This window comes from Barbatula barbatula (genome assembly GCF_947034865.1).
Source record: "Barbatula barbatula genome assembly, chromosome: 15".
In the NCBI taxonomy this organism is placed as follows: domain Eukaryota; kingdom Metazoa; phylum Chordata; class Actinopteri; order Cypriniformes; family Nemacheilidae; genus Barbatula; species Barbatula barbatula.
In genome coordinates this window covers 8,793,803-8,814,496 of record NC_136778.1, presented here as the reverse complement: position 1 = coordinate 8,814,496, position 20,694 = coordinate 8,793,803, and the positions used below count along the sequence as shown (strand labels likewise).

The window sequence follows — 20,694 nt, the reverse complement described above, 5'->3', positions numbered from 1 at the left end:
GTATTACTAGTTTTACTACAAATATCATGGTTATTTTGTCGAGACCATACACAATTTGTGGTTACTATGGTCTTGCTATAAAAAAATAAAACGAAAAACCCAACCCAAAACCATCGCGGTGATTTGCGTAGGAGCAGACGCATACGCGTTCATACGGAGAATCATCGCTAGATGGCGATAAAGTAAAGGATCCAAATGAACTACCAATAAAAATGCCCTTTGACCTCCACAATAAATCAATCTCGGTAACAAGAACCATTTGATAAACTCACAGAATAAACACCAAGTGTGCACTTCAAATGAAAGCTTTAATTAGAAATAGTTATATACACACTGTAGAATTAAATTAAACTTTATACAAATATTAAAATACCATCTTCACACCCACAGCAATGTCCAGAAGAAAAACAAGTGTAATGGGGGGGGGGCTGGGTGGATGAGTCAACTTATATTACGCTTTAATGCAGAAAACACCGTACAACAGTGTGTCACGCACATCCTGGATATCCCTTCCTTGCTTAAAAAACATCCGTTGAGTGATTTTGGTAAAAGGAAATAAAAAAAGACGTTCACTGAAAGCTTCAAGCAGAAGCAAGAGCGGCCAATCTTACAACTGAAACTAGACGATATTTATGCATAGAAATGAAAAGTAAGGCCATATAGACAATTAACCAAAAAGCCAGTGAAACCGAAGAAACGTAACTACAAAGTGAGCAGTGTATGAAATGTACACGTTTTTAAGGCAGCAGTAATATTTTGCCTTCGGTCTGCATGACAAATGTAGATCAATTTACAAAAGTGAGCCAGAAGAACAAAACCGAGAATGTGCAGACCACCCTCTCTCTCCAAAGTCAGACACATAAAATATATATGTATTTGATGACACGCATTTGGGTGTCACGTCAACAAAAGGGAATATACACATAATATGGCTGTGTGTAATGGATGTGAATCACAAATAAACTAACTCGAAAGGAAACGTTCATTGGTTTTGTCAAATGTCTTCTTGTCAAAAGAACACACAATGAGTGAAGAGGAGGCCATTTTCTGGAGCTGCATTTATATAACAGATGTATAAACTAAGAAATTAAGTATGTATATATGTATAACTGTATAGAAAAATTGCTATACAATGCATTAAATCAATGCACCACCTATCTGATCTGACAGATTGAATCTATTTTTCTTAATACCAATTTATAAAGATTATTAAGGAAATTCTATCTTTGATAGTCATTGATTCACCCTTCGAACTGTAGCTAAAGTAACTATAATGCAAACGTACATTTCTTTGCAAATCTTTTATGGGGTGAGGTGAAATAAATTATAACCAATGTACAGCCCAGTAAATAACCTCAGTCCACACCCATCTAGAACATAGAAGTTAAAGAAAAAAACAACACACAAACATGAGAGAGACAGATTGTTGCTCATACTTTGAAACGCAGGGCGAAAATGAGGTTGGCTTATTTCTCTTTATGAGAAATGACCTCACAGCCACTTCACAAAATGTAGCTCTCTCACTTTAGACAAATGTAGATGTAGACAACGAACATACATTTTATTTAAATAACGTCTCGATTAGAAAATGGAGGTATTGAATACGTTTCATATTTTGGAGAAAAGAAGCCTAGGTGACACTTCCGCCCTCTTCAAATCACAACAACCACACTCACACAGGCATCAGTAACGCACGCACGCACGCACGCAGGGCACAGCACGGACAATTCTTGACAAATAAAAAGGCAAGCATGTTTTTAAGTACAGTACAATGTAAATCAGTTCAACCCCAACATCTCGCATAAGGGATCAAGCATTGAGATGGTGTGTGGCGGTGCCACGCGTCATGCTTCGGCTGTGCCGTGCTCCTCTGCGTACGCGCGTACAAAGAAACAGAAATTGCACAGAACATGCAGCATCAGAGAGAAAGGGGCGTGGCTTAGCGAATGCAAGCTGAACCCTCCCCTTCGCAGGAGATCACAGTCATTGACGGAGCAGAGGTCCACGAATCGTTTTGTAATCTGAATCCATTCATCTTGTTATTGGTGAGTTTTTGCCATTACACGTTGAAATTAAGAGTGTTTGCGCATCTCTTTACAGTTCATCTGGTCTGAGGTTGTTCCCGGGAAGCCAGACTCCGCAGAGGTCACGCAGTTTGCAGACTCCAGGGCAGGCGGATGGTTGGCAGAGGGACAGCTGACGGACGTCTTGTTTTACTGCTCTGGGGTAAGAGTTTGAAGAGAAGCTTTAGGGGTTAAGATCCTGGTCAGTAATGACAGAGTGAGGGGGGATAGCTTGCAAACTCAAGCCTCTTTTAGCAATGGAATGTCTGCAGAAAAAACAAGGCGGCATGAGTTCTGGTAATGCAAAATAGGCACAGAAATAAAAAATGTGACTTAATACTTACATACGAAGTAGTTACAAATTATTAACCCACTTATGAAACGCTTCTATACTGCATTCTTCTCATTGCTTTGTCATTTCAAATGATTTTATATACAGTATAACACTCCCCCAAACAGATAGCCCAAAACCTACATCACTGATGCTCAAACAAACAGAAAAGTTCTGCTAGCACTACAGCACCACAATGTTTACACTTACTGGAATGGTGCGCCGTCAATTTGAATGTTGATATATCGATCTGACTTACCATCGCCGTAGTCTTCAGCTGAAGCGACTGAAAGCAAGCTGTGCTGATCGCTGCTCTCGCTGCTCTGTCTGCGGTTGAGGCGTGCGGCTGCGCCGGGCTGCTCAGCCGCCCAGGAAGAAGAGGATGCTGAGGAAGAGGGCATCTGGTGAACCAATACGGTCTCTGCGTGACATGAGGACGCAGCCGTCGAAACGGCGGGAAATCCGTATCCTGCCTGAGCCTGTTCAAGAGGTGTGCTCGAACTGTCAGCCTGCGGGCCCTCCGACAGCACGATCTGAACACGGGACTCGGTGGGCGGTGCAGAATTGCCATCAGCGCCGTATACGGCTTCTTCGTAAGATGGCAGCGTTACCTGAACGCCCTCCACCATGATGGAAGCAGGCTGTCCTGACACACCCTGTTCCCGGCTGCTTTGGAAGACAAAGAGTAAGAGAGAGAGAAAGAGTTCAAATCCTGCATCACAGGAAAACGATTATGCAACTGCGAGTTACTGGAACAACAGCGCTGTAGGGAAGGTGCTATATTTGTTCATGTCAAATTGTTGTGAATAAGGATTGACTTTATCTTTGCGTGCTGCTTCATTTATTACGCTGCCAACACATGAATAAACACTGAGAGACTAAGGCCTGAGAACATTAAAAGCCCATTATGTTTTTGACGTTCACAAAAAAACAAGTTTGATATGTACAAATTCCTAACAAATTATAGAACCGCTTCTCACCGGCTGTGATGGAAGGACTTGAGTTTCGGTTGCAGTAACACAAACAGAACCACTAGCAGGAGAATGAGAGCCACAGAGCTGGCGGTGGAGGCCACGATAGACAGAGCTGGCATGGGCAGACTCGAGTGCGTCTCCTCCCCTAAAAGATGAAACAGTGTTTCAAACTGATCGCTCTTCCACATGGACAGATGCATTTGGATCAACCTGTGTGACGTACCTTGTACGGGGTGACAGCTGATCTGCATTGATGACTTCCACTCTCCGTTGTCACAGGTTCTAAACTGATAGCCTCCTTTGAGAACGTAACCAGCACCGCAGAAGTACTCGATCACGGTGCCCTGGGTCAATCTGTGGCAGGGTGCGGGGTGGCAGTTATAACCTCCATTTTCTGGTTCACTGGGCGGTTGACAAACTGTTGGGAAAAGATTTGTTACACATACATAAAAAATTGGTATGTTCCACATAAAAGCATACAGTACTGTGTTTGTCATGGTGTAATGTAGTTATAAAACCGTGTCCTAACCAAACGCGCCTCGCGATAAAAGCTATCTTTCCTATGTTTATCAGAGGTTTTATCCAAACCAGCCGTGACAGGGCAGGACGACGAGCAACGGTTTCTATTTCGGCGAAGCCGCGGCTGACAGCTCCGTCCACACAACAATCTCATTCGATAGAAGTTCTGCACCACATGAGCAGTTCGGCAGTCATGATAACAGGAAGCATCTCTCTGCATGTGAACTCTTCAGCTGCAACGTGAGAGGGTACGGGGACAGAGAAAAACTGTTCTGATTGGCTGTGTTTTGCGATTGATTGTCACGCCCCGCCCCTTTTTCGTGTTCAGTATGAACAAACAAATTGCTTATTGCAGGAATCTCATCGCATCGTGTTTGGTTAGGATTTGGTTTAAGACAGCAACTCTGAGATCCTGTTATCATTGTTATGGCAACAATCATAACGACAAAACAGACCGTTGTGTGGCACTGTTTAGTACAACTAAATATTTAACAATGAAGATAAATCTCCATTATGCTATTTTATTTAATAAATAATACAACACAATGTAATATTAACAGTTTGTTTTCTAAATTGTAAAGTTCCTGTGCTTTTTATCCTTACTATAGTAAAAATATAGTTAATTTTCATAAGGGCTTTTATTGAGATATCAGCAGATAACACAACCTGTGTACTTTTCTGGAAAAAAGGAAATGTCAAGTATCCGATTCCTATTCCTTTTGTTTCCGATCCGAGTCCTAGCCTTTCGATTCCGATTCCAAATTGGAATTGTTTTTTTCGTTCCCAGCCCCAGTCACCACAGGTCTAGAATTTCCTTGTCTTATTTAACGCTTCTTCACTTCACCTGTAATGACTTAATAATATACATAAAAAATAAAAAAATCACTTATGTGTTCCTAAATCTTTGTTCAGTCAGATCCCAAGCTAGTTTAAATATTTTAAGTTTACACACGGTGACCTGACGGATCGCGTGTTTTGCTCGGCTCACATCACCATATTAAAATGTTTTAAAAACGTGAGCCACAGAATTCGTTAACATTATGTATATATAGGTTGGTATAAAAATACCAACGTAATCGAAACTTTGATTATTTATTTATTTATTACCATAAATTGTTCATTGCGTTTGTTCATTCGTTATAAATATATTAGGCTGATTTCAACAACTTGAAACATTAAAATGTACATTTCACTGCAACTAATGTTTAATACGCTAGCATAAGACGTACCAGTCTTACCAACTTTTTCCATACCTAAAGGATGTATTTTCCGCCTAAGAACTTCAAATAGGGTCTTAGCCTGTAAATAAATTTGTACAGATGTTGTTTTTTTTAAACGCGCTGTAATTCCTTAGGAAGGCTTCCTTTGTTGATTTTATTTATTTATGCAAATACAATGTAAAGCTAAACAAGACAGACAATGGCCATGAAACGACAAAGAAAACAATGTGTATACGGTGGTGATCAGCAGGATTACTAATTCTACCTCAGACGATGGTCATGTAATAAACAGGACAACATGTACTACAAAGGCTCAGTCTTTGTTTTTAGGATCAATTAACAGTCGGCATGGAGGTATCAAGCCTGTTTACTTTATTTATTATACCATGTTAACCGTTGGCTTGTTGAACAGACTATAGCCAGAGGAAATTTGACCTATATGCTTGTTTTTCTTATTAAGAATATGTTAAACAAAATAAACAAGATTGCCATATATCACAGACCGTCAATATACATTGTTTTTTCAGTTTGTTCATTTTTTTGTATGATTTCGCTTCACGAAGGTTTAAAGACAGTTTTTATATATTTTTCCATTTTGTCTATTCTAAATTAAAAAAAACTATCTACAGGATATAATGTTAGTGCGTTATGAATATTTAAATGATAATTATAAGCTTGTTGTGAAATTGTGACCAAATAAAAACGCAAGAAATTATGTATTTTTTAACTTAATTTAAATAAACAAATGTTAGAAGATTCGTTTTTTTATTAGCTCAAGTATTTGAATATAAAATTATTGAAAAATGCCCATCCCTACATTTTCTCACCTTCTTGTCATTTTAGTACTCTATGACTTTCTTTCTCCCGCAGAACGCAAAGGAATATAATTTAGAAGAATGTTGTTAACTGGTCCCCATTCACTTGCATTGGTTTTGTTTCCATACAATAGAAACGAATGGGGTCCAGTGCTGTTCAGTTACAAACTTTCTTCAAAATATCTTCTGTCTTTTGTGTTCTGCAGAAGAAAGAATGTCATACAGGCTTGAAATGTCAAGAGGGTGTGTAAATGATGACAAAATGTTCATTTTGGGGTTAACTATCACTTAAATGAGGTTTGAAAAGGGTTGAAATTAAACCGAACTGACTGTACCGTCATTTTTGACACAGCGGGGGGGCTCAGTGGACCAGTGGCCTGATACGGTGCAGGTAATAATGCTATAGCCATCCAGCATGAACCCTGGATCACAGCTGTACTGCAGCAGCGTCCCCACAGAGAAAGAGCCGCGGTTAGTTTCCGTCAGGTTCCCGTGGCCATGAGGCACGACTGGGGGTCTGGGACAGCCTGGGTGAGCAGGAGAAGAAGAATCAAACCTCAACTTAATCACATTTGCCTTGTGTGGTAGGCATGCATTATTCATTTTACCATACTTCACATTTTCCTTGCGGATGGCTACTGTTTGACATCTAGCCAACAATTATTTAAGAAAGTTTGGGACAACAAATTCAATACACCAAAAAATGTCAGGCCGCATGAACTCGGAAGCAAATCCAAGTCAGTTAATACAGATCTTGGATCTCAAAGTAAAGGCAAATGAATGTTAGAAAGCTTTCCAATACTGTTGTCTCAATGTGCTCAGTCCAAACCCAGGTTTGATTCTAAAAATGCAAGCAGCTTTCCAAAGGCGATGCTGTATATTCAGACACAACACAAGCAGCAACGAGAATGCATTATACTATAATAAGTGTGCAAATACTGTTCATGTGTCCACAAGTTTTTCTTATGACTACAGTCTGGGCTCACAAACTGTGCGTTTACACAAAACCACATTCCAGACACTTTTTAGAGGGTCGCTGGTTTTCAGTCCAGAAAGAAGTATCTTGGCGTCAAACCATACTTAAACTGCTACAAGTCGATTCTCTTCATCATACATCTGCACGGTATTCTATTTCTCCTCAAGTTCACATAAACACAGCACACATGATGTCCGGCTGTGTGATACTTTCTGCCCTCAAGCTTAATATCTAAGTCAAGAGTTTCTATTTCCCTCTCGTCTTTCCCGTCGCACTCAAAGGAGAAAAAAATTCCCAACTGTCCCTGGGCCGAAGCGTCATTCACACAATAGATCATGCAAAGCATGTAAACACATCTATCTGCACATTACATTAATCTGGCACAAAGACAAAATGACAAACAAACAGGGGCTGTTTTGGATAGACCCCTCTAACACTATCTCCTCTAATCTGAGCTTTTAATGTGTTCTTAAGCCGAGATCAGCCGATTACGGACTCTGGATCTGATCGGACACCAGAGACTCATTCATGTTATAAATCACAGATGCAAAATCCCTTATATTAAACATCTGCATTATCGTTTTCTTTGTCTTCATGTACTACACTTCATTATTTGTTTTCATTGACTTTGTTTTGCTCAATTTTATTTTAAATTGTATTGTATTTCATTGAAAAGCAAGACAAATTATAAAAGCACATTTTGGCCAAGAATTTTCATTTCGGTGCATCCTTAGTATATAGCATGATTTCTTTAGTCATTTTCAATTTAAGAATTTGCACCTTTAATGTTTGGGGAACTATTCCTTTAAGCCGGTGTGTTGTGTTTAAGTAAAGTGGCTGTAACTCATGACCTTAAGAGGTTTACTGCTTTATTACCCACGTCTTGATTCCAAAGTTTAGAACAATATATAGTATCACAAAACAGAACCCAACCCTACGCATTCAAAATACATCAAGTCAACTTCCTTGTTTTGCCTCCGGTCTGAATGAACTGGATGTTAAAATATATTTCTTCCTCATAGTTTCATACGTCATTAAAGGCAGCGTTTATCATAGAAAAGAATCACAGTAATGCGGAGGACACATTCATGAAGGTTGATAAGAGCCTCGTGACCACATCAGTATCACTTTACGAAAAGATTGTATTTGTTAACATTAAATACATTAACAAATATAAACTATCAATGAGCAATATAGTTTTTCAGCATTCATCGAATGCTTCGTTAATGTCCGCAGTTATTTATGTTAGTTCACTGTGCATTAACTGATCTAAACACATAGCTTTTGATTGTAAAAATGCATTTAAAGGTCCAATGTGTCATTTCTTTGGAGGATCTATTGACAGAAACGCAAAATGATATACATAACTACGTCTTTAGAGGTGTATAAAGACCTTACATAATGAAAACGTTGTTTCTTTTCCTTCGAATGAGCTATTTATATCTACATACAGCACAGATCCCTTCCATGGAATTTGCCATGTTGTTTCTACAGTAGCCGTAATCGGACAAACTGCTGTACAAAAGAGAGACTGTAAAACTACAATAACCAAAACACACAAAAATAAGTATTTTAAAATGAGCGTGGTGTGTATCAAGCCAGTAAACATCACGCGTTGCATTCCAAACAACCTGTTTCACTGGTTTTATAAGAAACTGGATTAATTCACCTTGAATGGCAGATCACATTGTTCACATAGACTCTCCTATTGGAATTTGCAGAGAACATCAACATGTTCCTTGACCTACTCTGAAAAGTATCACTAATCTGCATATGAGTAATGATAATAATGATAATGATACCAAAGGCAACATTTCAAGTCTGATTCCAACAAAACAGTAAATGTCAGTACTTGTCATCTGAACAGCCTTCAACCTCCATCTGCCCACAAAAGAATTCTAATTATCCATCATTACAAATGGCTCTGGTGTAAAGCAGATCACATTACCGGTCACTGTAGTGGGCAGCTGGTCAGTCAGACTGAATCTCAGTGGTCCATGTGAGGATTAGAACAATCCTCTAAGACACTCCCGAGTAAATATGTTTTTATTCAAGATCTCATTATTACGTGGGCTGATGTTTTTTCCACTTTGTTGTTTTCCCAGTCTCTCTTAATTCTAATCCCTAAAGCAAGCTGTTAGAGAAAGCAGAATGGGTATTTATTCCCATCTCCCTTTTACAGGAATTGTGAAATCAAAGGTGTGAAGTATTACCACATTATATATTATAACCGTTGAATAATTTTGTTGAGAATTAATCATAAAATCATTTATAAAATAAACAATTGTGTGATCAGTCTTATTTTTATAGTAGACAAATCACATCCTTAATAAAATAATTAATTACTTTCTCTTTATATTAGAAATATAAGGAGATTTCTATATAATATATACATATTGTTTTAAATATTTTATTTATAAAAAACAGAATGCATTTTTTTTTACATATAAATATATAATATATTTACAGTCATATTTTGGGCTTTTTCACCTTTATTTTGATACAATGCACAATGTAGAGATGACAGAAAATGATACAGGATGAGAAAGAGGGGAACAGAAAGGACCACAAGCTGGGACCCGAACACAGGTCGTTCAATATGTTGCCGCACAGCCCACTAGGCTATTGGCCAACCTATTTACTGTCATTAATAAATGTAGTTCACTGTTGCTTTTTTCTGTAATACGTTGGCACTGTTGGTCAGTGACCACCCAACACTAGAGTAAGGGGGCATGTGGGAACATCGCTCCCAGACGTGTACCTCATGTAGGCCATTTCACAAAGCTCCTGAGAAATCCAGCGGTGTTAAACCGCCACATTTATTGCGCTACGCATTTGACGTCGTTGAAGAAACAAGCACACCGCAGCTGCAGAGATATGAAATCCACCCGTGACACAACATGTCTTGAATGGCTCTTGAGGGACTAATAACAGTGTGCGGTTTCTTTCTTGTAAGAGAACGCCGCATGAGAGGGAGAAGGCCGCAAGTTACTTGTGTCTCATGTTTCTGTGTACATAACACAATGTGGATTAATCGCCCCTCCTGGCGAATGAAGGGAGGGCTGAGTCGATGTCTGCAATAGTATGTGCGTGTTTAAAGTTCTCACATGTGTTTTGAAGCAGATTTCCAGAGTTAAAGGGAAACTCGGCAGGGGCGTCGCATATCTGAGTAAGAGAGATAAAGCGTGATCGCTGCAGGAAGCATTGCTTGGACTTCGGTAAAAGGGTGGCATTCCTTCAGGGACAGAGGAGAGGGGAGCACTGCAGGTTTCCACACGCACATGTCTAATAACACAGAAGCGTATGAACAGGTAGACCTGGCTCCTACAGCAAAACGAGCCCTGACAAGAGATCTATGCAACTAATCTATGCTGAATTAACCCATAAACCCATGTTCCTCAACTAGAGTTGTGATTTCGTTTCCATAACCGACTCTGGTTATCAGAAAATTAACCGTTAACTGAGAAGATTTTTATACTCAATAAAAAAACATGCTCCGTCTGATTTCGAGGGCTCTGGAGGTCGCGTTTGTCGGTAAGCATTAGCCTTCGCATGCTACATCCGGAGGACGTAGACTTTGAAATGAGACACAGCTACAGTTGACGAGGGTCTGCGACACATTAAAAATATACATTTCCCAGATTTATTTTAACATTCGAACACTCAGCAGAAAAACTAAAAGGTCAACAACAGCACATGCATTCACATATCACATTTTCATGAACCGGCAGTGTTTTGGACAATGGAGAAATACCATGGTAAAGAAGGTGGTCCAGGTGAAGAAGTTTGGCGGGCCGCCAGTTGACTAGCCCCTCATTTAACATTTCGATTCAGTTCTAATTGTTCTGTTATATTGTTCTAACATTTCTGTATTGTTATTTAAAACTGAAACAGTAAATGCCAGTGTGGTTTTCGTCTCGCAAAATGATCTACACTCTAATAAAAAAATCTAAATAAAAACAAAAATATGACATGCTAGAACAACTGACAATCAATAAAGAAATTTAATAACGAAAATATTTCCTCAGTATTGGCCAAAATTCCATATAACTGGATCCCCATATGTGTAGCATACTTCTATTAGTTCAAGAGCACGTTTCAGGGCATGAACCCATCATACCCTCATAGCCGTCACACACGCTCAGCAGAGAGCCCCTAAATGTACCCTGTCTTCTGAGGCCCGGAACAAAAGCATTAAACTAAGCTCCACGTGTCCTTTATAATGGCTTTTTACAGCCCGAGGTCGGCAGCTGACTGATTTAAGCAGCTCGTCTCCCCAAACAAAAATCGACTGGGAGGGAAAACTGGCAGAAGACAAGAGAAAAGTGTCTATTGTTTCTTTTGCCTTTGTCACAGGAGGAGAGAGGCAGATGGGTGTTTGTACTGGCCCGGGTCGCTCACCCTCGATTAAGACAGCTGTGAGGCACGAGTAACTCCGTTTCTAGTTTACAGAGAGAGAAAAGGAGAGAGATGGAATGAGAAAAGTACGGCCTGGGCTCCTGCTGTGTCTGCTATCAGCGGCTGGCTTTAGACACAGTGCTCTTGTGTTTGGATCGGCTGAGCCTGTGGCTCACTCACTCCAGGAATGCGCTCCGTCCACAGCTAATGACAGACTGGAGTCTCTGTGGTGAACACCAGCAGTCAGAGCGAAAGCGGCTGCCAGCCGGCCGCATGAAACCTTGGCCTTCTGATGCCGCGCGGCAGCTGCACTCAGAGGTGCTGACATCCATTGTGCCAGCTAATGGCTATTAGCGACTTGAGCGAGAAAAGCGCTTCTGTTTAAACAGGGCTCGGAAGATCTAGAGGGTCGAAAGCCATTAGCCATCCAACACGGCCTATGCGGACAGATGGTGCTGTAGGTTGTGGGATAGTTTAAAACTGGGAGATCTTAAAAGAAAGGGTGGAGTGAAGTACTGCGTGTTTATGTGAATACTTTCACTTTTTAATTCTCATGGCGGAGGTTGAAAACAGTCACATCATGTGCTAGACCTCAGGGAGCGGTTCTCGATTTATGGAAATAAAAAAAACTGATACTGAAAACCAGACATGGCTATCTCAGGGCTGCTTCCTTAATATTTTTTCTAGTCTAAAAACAAAACAGCGCACTTAAAAGGATAGTTCAGATTTGGAACAACTTGAAGGTAAGTAAATGATGGCACAATTTTTGGGTGAACTATCCCTTTAAAAATTTCATCCTGTGTGTCAGTCTGTTAGTCACTTTTATTTTTTACTTCCTTAGAATGACATTCTGTAAATGAGTAACACTTTTGTTTGATCAGTTCCTCTGTCTATTTAATACTGGCTTATCCATAAATAATGAAGAATTTAGAACCGAATCATAGAAAACCTGTGTTGCTAGAATATTGCTATATTTTATAAGACTCAGTGGGCTAAACTATGCAACTGATGATTTCCCTCTAGTGTAACGAATAATTGATATATAATATAGTTACTGTAGTAAACACTAACATATGAGGGGAAAAAGGTGAGGATAGAAAAGGTGAGACATATAGAAAAGGAGAAAGCGAGAAACAGAGAAATTATTATTTTGAGATTCTCATTATAAAAAGCTATTTCACCAAAATCCTACTTCGTATTACAGCCATTTTCTAGTTATGAGATCACGCACATTAACCTTTAAACTCTCAATTGCTGCCATCTGTGCTTGAATGCAAATACAAGGGTGTGCTGGGAAAATGAAATAAAGCCACTCCTTTGAGAAATAGTGCTACAATATATCCATGCTACTAGCTGTATCCGCAGCAGCGAAATCCCAACAGCACCCTTCTGAAATAAAATGACCCTTCAGTCATACATGAGAAAAGGCCACAGGACTGCAAACCACATATACTACAGAACATAACGCATTCTAAACACTGTATTTTATCCCCATTAAAACAAGACGTTTGACCCCTAACTTGACCCAACATGAACCAGAATGATTCATAGCTGTAGCGAAAACATTCCACTAACTTGACTCCCACACAAACATCTAAAAGATCTGATAAAAAATAAAACACACAAGATGTATTCTAAACATAAGCATTAGCAATTTTGTAAATATACAGCATACTGTATTGTTGAAAATGATTATGTTGAAGTTATATATAATAGACTCTGAACTGCTAAATACATGTAGAGGTAAGGCAGTCTGATGAAAACCATAGAACACTAGGAGCTCAAAACAAGACAAGCATCAGCCTCCTCAAGTTCTTAACACAAATATGGTTGCAGCTGTTGAGGCAATCGGTAGCTGTCAGGCAGTCCGTTGTCCTGACTTGTTGAATTTCACCTGGCCATGTCTTCTATTTGGGTTTCAACTTCGAGAGACACTGGCACCGCATTACAGCAAAAAACTCCACGACTGCCTAAAGAGCTACCACATGAAACTGTGAGGAAACACCAAACATGTACATTCAATTGAAAAGGAGATGTAGGAATTTTCACATTTTATACTTTTGTTCAAGAAAACGAACTATCACGCCGACTTATAAAATAAAACCGAATAGAATACCTTCTTCATTGCAAAGCTTTACAACATAACTTCAGATCTCTTTAGCAGTACACACACCTAAAAATGATATGGGCGAGTACATATATTTGTTTTGCATATGCACTAAATACATATATAGATCTTAACCACACTGTGACAGAAGAAACATACTTCTCACATTTTGTGCTGCAATCAAATAATTACACATACGTTGCTGAACTTTCTCAATCCCACGTGAACCACATCCTGGCACAAAAGAACGCTATTTATTTCTCACGTCATGTACTAAGTGGTCCTGCTTATAGTTGTACGCATGAAATGTACCTCAGTCAACATAAAACAATGTGTTCTTGAGCTTAAAATATCCTTTTAATTCTGCTCTGGTTCATCAGATCATCACCTCATTCTAGGGTGACCACCACCCAACAAACCAAATGCGGGGCAGGTAATCCGTTTATGTGGGACACCACCCAAGCGTGAAATTGGGATATTATGACGGAATTAAACACTTTTATATCATTTTTCTACCCTTAAGCTTGTAAAAATTTGCTGTTTAGTCCATTCCAACTATAACATAATTAATCAAATGTTATATAACATAAAACAATTTAAAGGCTATTACAATTTAAGGTGTACTGTCTCTTAAAAGTTTGAGTACATATCATGTTTTCAACTTTAAAATTCTTCTCAAAAAGAGAAACCTAAAAGAATAATAAAAACTGATAAAGAAAGAGTGTTTCTCTTTTGAAATGTATTATTGTTAAATAATTCATTTCTTTATTTGCAAATCATTTTTATCTTAATCTGCTCACCATAGTCTAAACACAGTTTCAAAGCCACACAGTTACGATGTTTTAGTAAGTTTTTATCCGGCATGTTGAGATGGGAGGATAGCCCCATGTCGTGTGGTCACCCTACCTGATTCACTTGTGTTCAATGTGTCATTTTTTAAGTGCCGTGCTGAAGTGAGAAGTAACACTAGCTAACATAAAACCATATGGAAATAGTATTTCAGGAAAAGAAGTGAGTAACGTGGGAAATTCCTCTAGCTCACGACGAACAGTGACTTAGGCTGTGTGCCTTTAGGGAGCTTCTTGTCGTTCTCACACACTGAAAAGGCCCACACTAACATCAGCCCCCAAGCATGGAGAGGTTTTGTGTTGCTTCCTGTGCTACTTCCTTTTGTTTACTTTCAGTTAATACGGGGGAGCAATGGCCAATGCAAAAATAGAGCACCAACGTTTGTCAGGCTGTGTTTTGATCTTGATAGTCCAACGAACTATACGGCTAGTTAAGTGAGACCTCCTGTTCATCCAAACAATTAAAACATTTGTTAGAAAACATATTCTATCATTATAGTCATTATTCTGTCTGGTGCTGTCGGTGGCACAGAAAATATACACTTCACCTTGTAGAATCATGAGATGAACAGAATGAAAATGGGGAAAAAAACGGAAAAATGACGCAATATCATCCACAGACTTTCATCTCATGACCTTGAAAAAGCATCCCTTCTGTCCGCTGCTCAGACTGTGGGAGGGACGAACATGCAGCGTTTATCCGATGTACCACATTCGTGCCAAACATGTGTCTGCACACACATCATGTCTCCACCACAGGCATCACTTGGGACATTTCAGTCCCTGGTTTGACCTTGCGCTGCAATCGAATCAATGTGAATGTGCAGCCACATGGTATCAGCGGCTAAGCCGAATCTTAATATCCCTCAATAATCCTTGTATCGTTTACAATGCATTTAGTAGTTCACATATTACATAACCGTAAATGACACTCGCATGTTGTTATAAAGAGGAAGTAGTGCAGACGTCGTGTGGTTTTAGAAACACTGTAAGAACACGGAATTTTTATTATTTTGTTCCCCAAGTTACAAGGCCACGCGTACACACTGCTGTCTCCAAAAAACAACTGGCTGTCAACGTGGACATCAATCTCTGTTCTTAGACTAAATGCACTATGTAGAGTTGGATATAGAGCTATGTTGAGACTGTCAGACACCGGGGCAACTGACGTACACACGCCCTCTGTGACGGAGAGCCCATCCCCCACTTGTATCACCTCGCAGATGCTCTTCTGAAAACAAAGAAACGTTGCTCGTTTCATTCTATCCGGTTGCTTAAGTCTAACGGTAGCTTCTGTTATCAGTGCAATGAGAACAATGCCAACAAAGAGATCTTTCCTGCACACAAAGCTTTTGTGTTGTAGCTTAAAAATAAATAAAACTGACCCCTACATATACACGATCTGGAAGTGTGCAGAACTGGTTTAATATAACAAACGAACAGCAATGCCTGGCACCACCACTTTCAATTGGGAAGCCAAAAAGCAACCTACACTACAGATTTCACACTATATTAAACAAAATCGATGATATTGTGAGCACTTTAACAACCAGCGTGGTGAATATGACAAAATACCAGAAAGAGTATCAAAATGGACTGCGGTGGAGGTTATGGAAATGGAGGAGGTTTCTGTGAATAATCTTACCTGAAGCTTGACCTGCAGGGAGCATACCGAGGAGGAGGAGCAGCAGGGATGTGGCGGCCACCCTGTGAGCGAGCGAGGCTCTCGTCTCACACGCTACCATTCCATTGCACATCTTTCAGTCCTGCTTGTGCAGCAAGAGTCCACTCCGGCTGAACCTGGTGAGACAAAACACACTTATTACTAAACGATGTCAAGTAGATTACATTAAAATCCTTATTCACCCTCATGTGTAAAACCCGTGTATGACTCCTATTTCTTTGGAACAAAAAAGAAGAAATTTTGAGATATGTATCAGTGGTTTTGTCTCAATACAATGGAAGTCATTGATGGTCAAAGTTCTTTACAAGCACCCATGAATGTTCTTAGAACAGAGAATAGAAATATCTGTCACACAGGATTTCACACACTGGTTTGTTATGACACACAACAAAGCAGAGAGGATGTTAAGTATCGATGCGGCATTTGGCATGTTGTTTACATTATATATACAAAAGCTGTTAGCAAACTAGTACAACGGAGAGTCCGTTAGAATCAGATTACGTTGCACTATGTTGAAAAATTAATCCTCAAGCATTACATAAATGAGAGCAGGTGCAACTTGTAAGAAGCAGCCATTTGTCAGCATTCCCCAGAAGATATAGGCGTGTGTGTTGGCTAAGCTTAAATATACATAGCTGGATGTGCAGAACAAGCTCAAAGGCACCCGTCACAGGGTGCATGTGTCCCAAGAACAAACAGGATGCTGAGGATACAGCCACGCCTCCCACGTGAGGCCAATCTGCCATCGCCACACCTTTCCTCACAGAAAAGCACCAGGTCGAGCTGAAAGCACTAGGAGTGTGACGTACTCTCACTGGCAGAGAAGAGCCTGCCTGCTGCCTCATGTACTAAACATTCTGCCGCAGAAGAACATTCTGCAACAAACTGCTCAGTGCCAACAGAATCCCAGAATGCAACTAAGGCGTTTGGTAAAAGTGAGTGATAACTTGTGTTGTACAGATGGCAGGACCACTATAAGAAATACATGACTGCTAGCTGCTGGATTTTTAAAATGAGACAAATTACAGATTTATTCAATGAAGGTAAAACACAACTCAAACATTCTCAAAGTATACCAAAGAAATAGCGGTGTGGTTGCGAAATTGCAACCAAACAGCTCATTCCACCCATCCCGTTTGAAGCACTATGGTGGCTGACACAGGATTAAGACGTCTCCACATTTTCGCTTCTCTGCCTGATAAAATATGCTTTGTAAAGCAGTTTGTCCGTTTAGGGTTACTGTAGAAACAACATGGTGAATTTCATGCAAGGGGACCCGCGGAGTATGTAGATAGAAATATCTCATTCTAAGGTAATAAAAACATAATGCTTCACAATGTAAGGAATTTATTAGGGCTGTCAATGTGCGATTAATTTGTCAGATTAATGCTTTTAAAATATTTAACGCTATTAACACAACATCCGTTTTTTCTGTCATCGTTGTCTAGCGTTACATTATATAGGCTTATCACGCTCTTATTCATTTAAAGGCATTTCAACTATTTAGGCATAGTCTGAAATGGTTGTATTGACACGTCCACAATAGATTGACAGCTTCTGGCTGTGGAACACGGCTCACATGGGCTAAAAGCTGTGTCAGAATCTGCCAGACAGCGCATCAGTATTAACTTCTCTTTCGTACTTGAATGAACAAGAACAAAAACAAACAAGATTATGCCAGAAAGCACATTTTGTCTAGTATTTTAGCAAGCAGAGTCTTCAACTAATTTTTTTGTTGCTTTGATGAGGATTATTCTGTATTTCATGTATTTAGCAGAAACGACTGTAAAGTGTTTGAGAACTTTATTTATTTTCTGTATATGTCCTACCTGTTAGAAAGACAGGAAGGGCACACTTATTATAATGGGTTTGATTAGTAAAAAAAGTAAATATTTACTAAAGACATCAGTTGCAAAGCCAAAAATATTACAATGTTTGCTTTCATTGATAAAATGATGCTGTTAAAGAAATGTGTTGCTTGTACATTAAATTGGAGCTAAAATGTTAAAGTATTAGAATGTAAAAGTATATTTAAAAACATAAAAGCTGTGTGTGTTAAGTTAGTAAAACATTTTAATCAATTGACAGCACTAAATTAAACACGATAAACAATATAAATGGTGTACTGTACATGTAATGTCGCTATGTGTGTGCGATTAATCTGAGTTAATCTGCTAAAAGAGAATAAAAACATGGTAACATCCAGAAGCCGAGATATCGTACCACCAGTCACATTTCCTTTGAAGTGAAAGTAGAAATACTGCCATAACCAGGCCAGGTGCCAAAACAAACGTGGCACTACATTTCCTGCCATCATCAACCTCCTTATCACACCCAAGCTGCATTTGAGTTCCTGAGAAAAGGCATTAGGCAAGAAATGGTCAAATGAAGAACCCTTCTAGTCGCCCGAAGAGAAAAAAAGAGCGAGAAAGCAATATATAGCTGGGGACAGTGTGGCCAGGACAGTCCAGTCTGCATGACAGAAAAGATAGAGTATTTTGTTGAGGACATTATGATGAGTTAAAGCTCACACAGCTCCTTTATCTACACCTTCACACAAACAATTCTGTAAGAAAGAGGTGGATCCACAGGGAACCAAAGGGGGGTTTGTAGTGGGAAATTGTCATGTCATTACACGTATGAATTTGGCAGATGCTTTTATCCACAGCGCTTACAGTGCATTACTTCAACTTACATGGAGTAGAACTATGATATTGTCAAATGATTGTTGCTTTACAAATAGCAAAAACACAACAACAACCGTCATGTGGTGCTCTAAATGACAGATACAAACAAATTATAAAGCAGATGACACTAATCTTGTTATCAGGGCGAGAAATAGCAGTGCCATTATCACGTCACTGACGTAACGAGACGTCCCCCAAACGATCAACGCCATTTAAACTTTAAATAAAGAAGCCGACAGCGATTCAGAGTAAGACATATACGGCATGTTTGTGTGCTGGGAGATGTGGCAGTGTATTAAGTCGGTTTATGACCGAAATAAGCCCAGTGTCTTCGGGCTTAAGTCACACGCGCCGACACGTGCAACTATTTCCGAGAGCCGAGCGAGATCAACAAAGAGAACAAGAGTGTGTTGTTCCCCCAAACTACTGTACAGAGTACGAAGACTATATTAAAACGATAAATAAGAGGGGGACGTTTATTATTTAAACCCTTGCTTGTGAATAGAAAGGTTAGGCTGAACTTGAAAAAAAGTTTTTTTTAAGTAAACGCTGTGCTTTTAAGCGCCTATATGCTTGCATTTCACTTTTTCCGACAGGCCATTTTGGCATCCCGATTACATTTTGTTATGAATAACTTAAGTTATCATAAGCTACACGGTAATGATAAGAATCTGGCTGACGCAAATACAAAAAGACTTCAAAGATATTTGATATCTATGTTGCTGCCACACAGATAACACTGTAGTAGCAGATTTACAGCACATAATATGCAGCCAGGCAACGCGTCAAACTAGTAAACTATTCAATGACTAATATAAATACGACAGATAAAACAAAGACATTTAAGTTACCATTTTAGCGTGGCTTATGGTTAACACAAAGCTAACAACAGGCTTTGTCCGCATCGCCCGACACCGGAGACTTTTTGTTATCGCGTTACGACACTTTAATAACCAACAAATGTACACATTAAACCCGTCACTTCACATCATGAGGATTGTGTGACGCAAACGTAAAGCAAATCATCGCGATGAATAATCACAAAGACACTTTGTTATACAGTATAATCGGAACGGTGCTTTTGATTTCATTAGGATTCACCATCGAACTGTATGCCTTAAACAGTATCCCATATAAATATTAAAGTCGAATAACTCACCAAACTATTGTTGTTTCTATAACGTTATTTAAGCATAAAAGGTCAATCGTTTAACTATCGATATATGTTAGCTTTTACGCTAGCCACTGATCCTAAACACTCCGTGAGGCTAACCCCGTTAGCACAGCTAACTAACGTAACCTTCACAGCGCAGAGAAAATATCTTACCAGTGAATGCCCTCCTCTTTCAAAACCAGTATCGGGTCAACATGGAGCTGTTTCGAATGGATGGAAATCCCAGGACTACTGCTAACGCGGTGTGGGTAAGAAATAAATTCGGAGATTTCGACGGCCCTTTAGATCCGATCATACGAGAAAGGTTTGAGCAACAGCCAGCGGGGCCAGATCGAAGTACCTCCCAACCATAGAGCTCTGCGCTCCACCAGCGGCCTCGTTCTCACACCGTCTCCATGACGACAGTGCCGAACTGTACGAGAAAGGGGCGGGGCTTTCTAGATCTGCTGGTTCATGAGAAAATCAGCTGTAAGGAGGAGGGGTGGGGTGCTACACAGATGGTCTTGTTAAATATATTTATTCAAATATTCATCACTACTTAAATAAGGTTACAATGTCTTTGACACAACACCTTTGTAATTTATAAGTGAAAAGTTTGGTTCCAAAATGAGTTAAATATATATACATATTTTTTTATTGTGCATGATAATATAATATAAATCAAACTGCAGTTGGTTTGTTTTGGTTCAAGCCATGATAACTACAAATAATACAGCTAACCAATACAATAAAACACAAGAAACACATGATAACATTATAAAAAACACGATTATTGAGTTATCTCTCTTTGGAACCAAACTTTTCAAGTGTTTCCTCATTTGTTTGCTTTCAAACCTCCATTATCCCTTTATTTTTAGATGTCCTATTTATCACATTGTTTTGGCAAAAGAAAAGGGAA

General features: G+C 39.4%; 1 protein-coding gene across 4 annotated transcripts; it reads right to left on the bottom strand.

Moving 5' to 3' along the window:
- Positions 1-289: 289 nt before the first annotated feature.
- Positions 290-20,218, bottom strand: susd6 (sushi domain containing 6). Of its 4 annotated transcripts, none has more exons than XM_079474885.1 (7): positions 19,950-20,218; positions 15,897-16,051; positions 6,258-6,449; positions 3,592-3,786; positions 3,375-3,513; positions 2,654-3,063; positions 290-2,329 (listed from the first exon to the last, which is right to left on the bottom strand). In XM_079474885.1, exons 2-7 carry the CDS (start codon positions 16,006-16,008, stop codon positions 2,304-2,306), a joined length of 1,074 nt encoding a protein of 357 aa, XP_079331011.1. In that variant the 5' UTR covers positions 16,009-16,051; positions 19,950-20,218; the 3' UTR covers positions 290-2,303. The 4 variants fall into 4 exon arrangements, with proteins under 4 accessions (XP_079331011.1, XP_079331010.1, XP_079331012.1 ...); XM_079474884.1 differs by having other exon boundaries at positions 2,654-3,060; positions 19,950-20,210; XM_079474886.1 differs by lacking the exon at positions 6,258-6,449 and having other exon boundaries at positions 19,950-20,191.
- Positions 20,219-20,694: the final 476 nt, after the last annotated feature.